General features: G+C 65.6%; 1 protein-coding gene across 1 annotated transcript in view; it reads right to left on the reverse strand.

The window, feature by feature from the left end:
• Nucleotides 1-449: 449 nt before the first annotated feature.
• The window catches only part of LOC101621679 (brain-specific serine protease 4-like), a 6,362-nt gene continuing 4,944 nt past the window's right edge, over nt 450-1,867 (reverse strand). Inside the window, exon 7 of the mRNA XM_004691811.1 lies at nt 450-472. Coding sequence (XP_004691868.1) covers nt 450-472 — 23 coding nt within the window. The remainder of the gene's footprint in view (nt 473-1,867) is intronic.

The following is a 1,867-nucleotide window of genomic DNA, read 5'->3' on the forward strand; positions in this document are numbered from 1 at the left end:
GTGGGAGATCTGGCCGGGCACCCCGGTGGGCGTGGGGACCGGGCAGGGGAGGGCACGCGTGGCCCCCAGAAGCCCGGGGCAGGTGTGGGAAGCCCTGGTCGTCCCCGTGCGCGTTCTGGTGCCACAGAGATGGCACAGTGAAAGCCCACCGGGCCGGGCGCCGAAGCCGGGGTGTTCTGGGGGAAGGCTCCGGAGCCACTTTAAGGCACGAGAAGGAAATGCTGTTACAACACACAGACCAAAAGCGGGGACCCTGGTGGCTCAGGGGTTCAGTCCAGCTGTGCAGCTGTCACAGCCACTGTGGCCTGAGTCCTTCCGCCACCAGGGAGTGACCCATGGGTGTGGCAGACCCCTCCTGGCGCCCCGCTGCGCCCCCCCCCCCTGGGTGTCGGCAGACCCACCTGACCCGCTCCCGCTGTCTCCGTGAACTCCCTCACCTCTCCTCTGGTCTACACCCAGCTCTTGTGTGCATGAATAAACAAAATTAATCTCTCTAAAAATCTTTAAAAAATAAAGAGAAAGGAAGAGCCGGCGGGGCTGGCGGGAGCGGCCTGGGAGGAGGCTGCCCTGTCACGCGGGTCTGCGGCCCACAGGGCTCTAACCGGGGGCGCCTACGGGCAGCCCCTGTGCACAAGTCACCCTGGCCAGGGAGGCACCCCCAAGGCACAGCAGCCCCCTGACCTGCCTGCTGTCCCCTCAGCGGTGGATTTCAGTCAGTATACCTGTTCTGCTCCCCTCTGTCTGGGGAGTCCTCTCACTGCCCACACCCCACCGCACCTCTGGCCTGCGCCCCAGGTCTAGTTTGCATAAACAAAAAAATTTAAAAAAAAAAGAGAGAGAGAAGAGCAGATAGTGAGGGGCCGTGCTGCAGCACCCTGGGAGGAGCAGGGCGCTGAGATGGGGGGCCTTGGGGATGTGAGGCTGGGTCAAAGCAGGTCTCAGGGTGCTGAGCGAAGGCTCCCAGGAGCCACCCAGAGCCTGGCCGGAGGCTGAGCTTTGGTGACCCGCGGTGAGCCTGACTCGGGAGCCCTTGGCGGGCCCTTGGGCGCCTGGATCCCAGGGCCGCGGGGGGACTGGGGCGCGCGCTGAGCCGGCCGGAGCGCCCGTCACTGGGACACATGCAGGCGGCATGGCCATGGTAGTGGACACTGTCCCGGAGGGGACACAAGCTGGATTTGGCAGGACAGCAGTGAGGCTTCAAGATCTGGGCCCTGAAAACGGGGTGTTCAGAGGCAGAAGCCCCGGCCCAGCGGCTGAGACGCCGGGGTGGCCTCATGCACACCAGGAAGTGGGGCTCGCCCAGCGCAGGGCGGGGCCCGCCGGGCCTGCCAGACACCCCAGTGCGTGGGCACAAGTCACGCGTGACTGGTTGTGAGACAGGTTGTTTCAGTTTATGTTCCGTGGAAAGCACAAAGCATTCCAAAAATAAGCAATCCTAAGGCAGGTGTTTTTCCACCCTGCTGCTAAGTGTAGTCACCTGGCCGCGTCACTAAATAAACGCACCTCAAAAAACACAGCGGCCGCCAAGCGCCCCAGCAGCTCTGGGGAGCTGGGGAGCTGGGCCGGGCCAGATGGGCAGGTCGGCGAGACAGCGAGCAGGAGGACCCGCTCCGGGCGCCCACGGGCCGCAGGGTCTGTGTCCCCAGAGCCCACGTCCGCCCTCCCGCTGAGCCCCAGGCAGTCTCCCCGAGACCACCCTCCCGAGACCCCCTCCCAGCTTCTCCCGTGCCCAGCGGGCGGGGCGGAGTGAATGTCCCGGCTCAGCCATCCCAAGCAGCGGCTGGGCTGCGTTGGGTGGTCCTGGGCGCCCAGCACAGAGGGGCTGAGAGGCCGCACGTGGGGCTGGGGTCCCCCTGGGGCTGGGGTC

The sequence above is a fragment of the Condylura cristata genome, unplaced genomic scaffold (assembly GCF_000260355.1).
Source record: "Condylura cristata isolate star-nosed mole 26May11 unplaced genomic scaffold, ConCri1.0 scaffold00032, whole genome shotgun sequence".
NCBI lineage: Eukaryota > Metazoa > Chordata > Mammalia > Eulipotyphla > Talpidae > Condylura > Condylura cristata.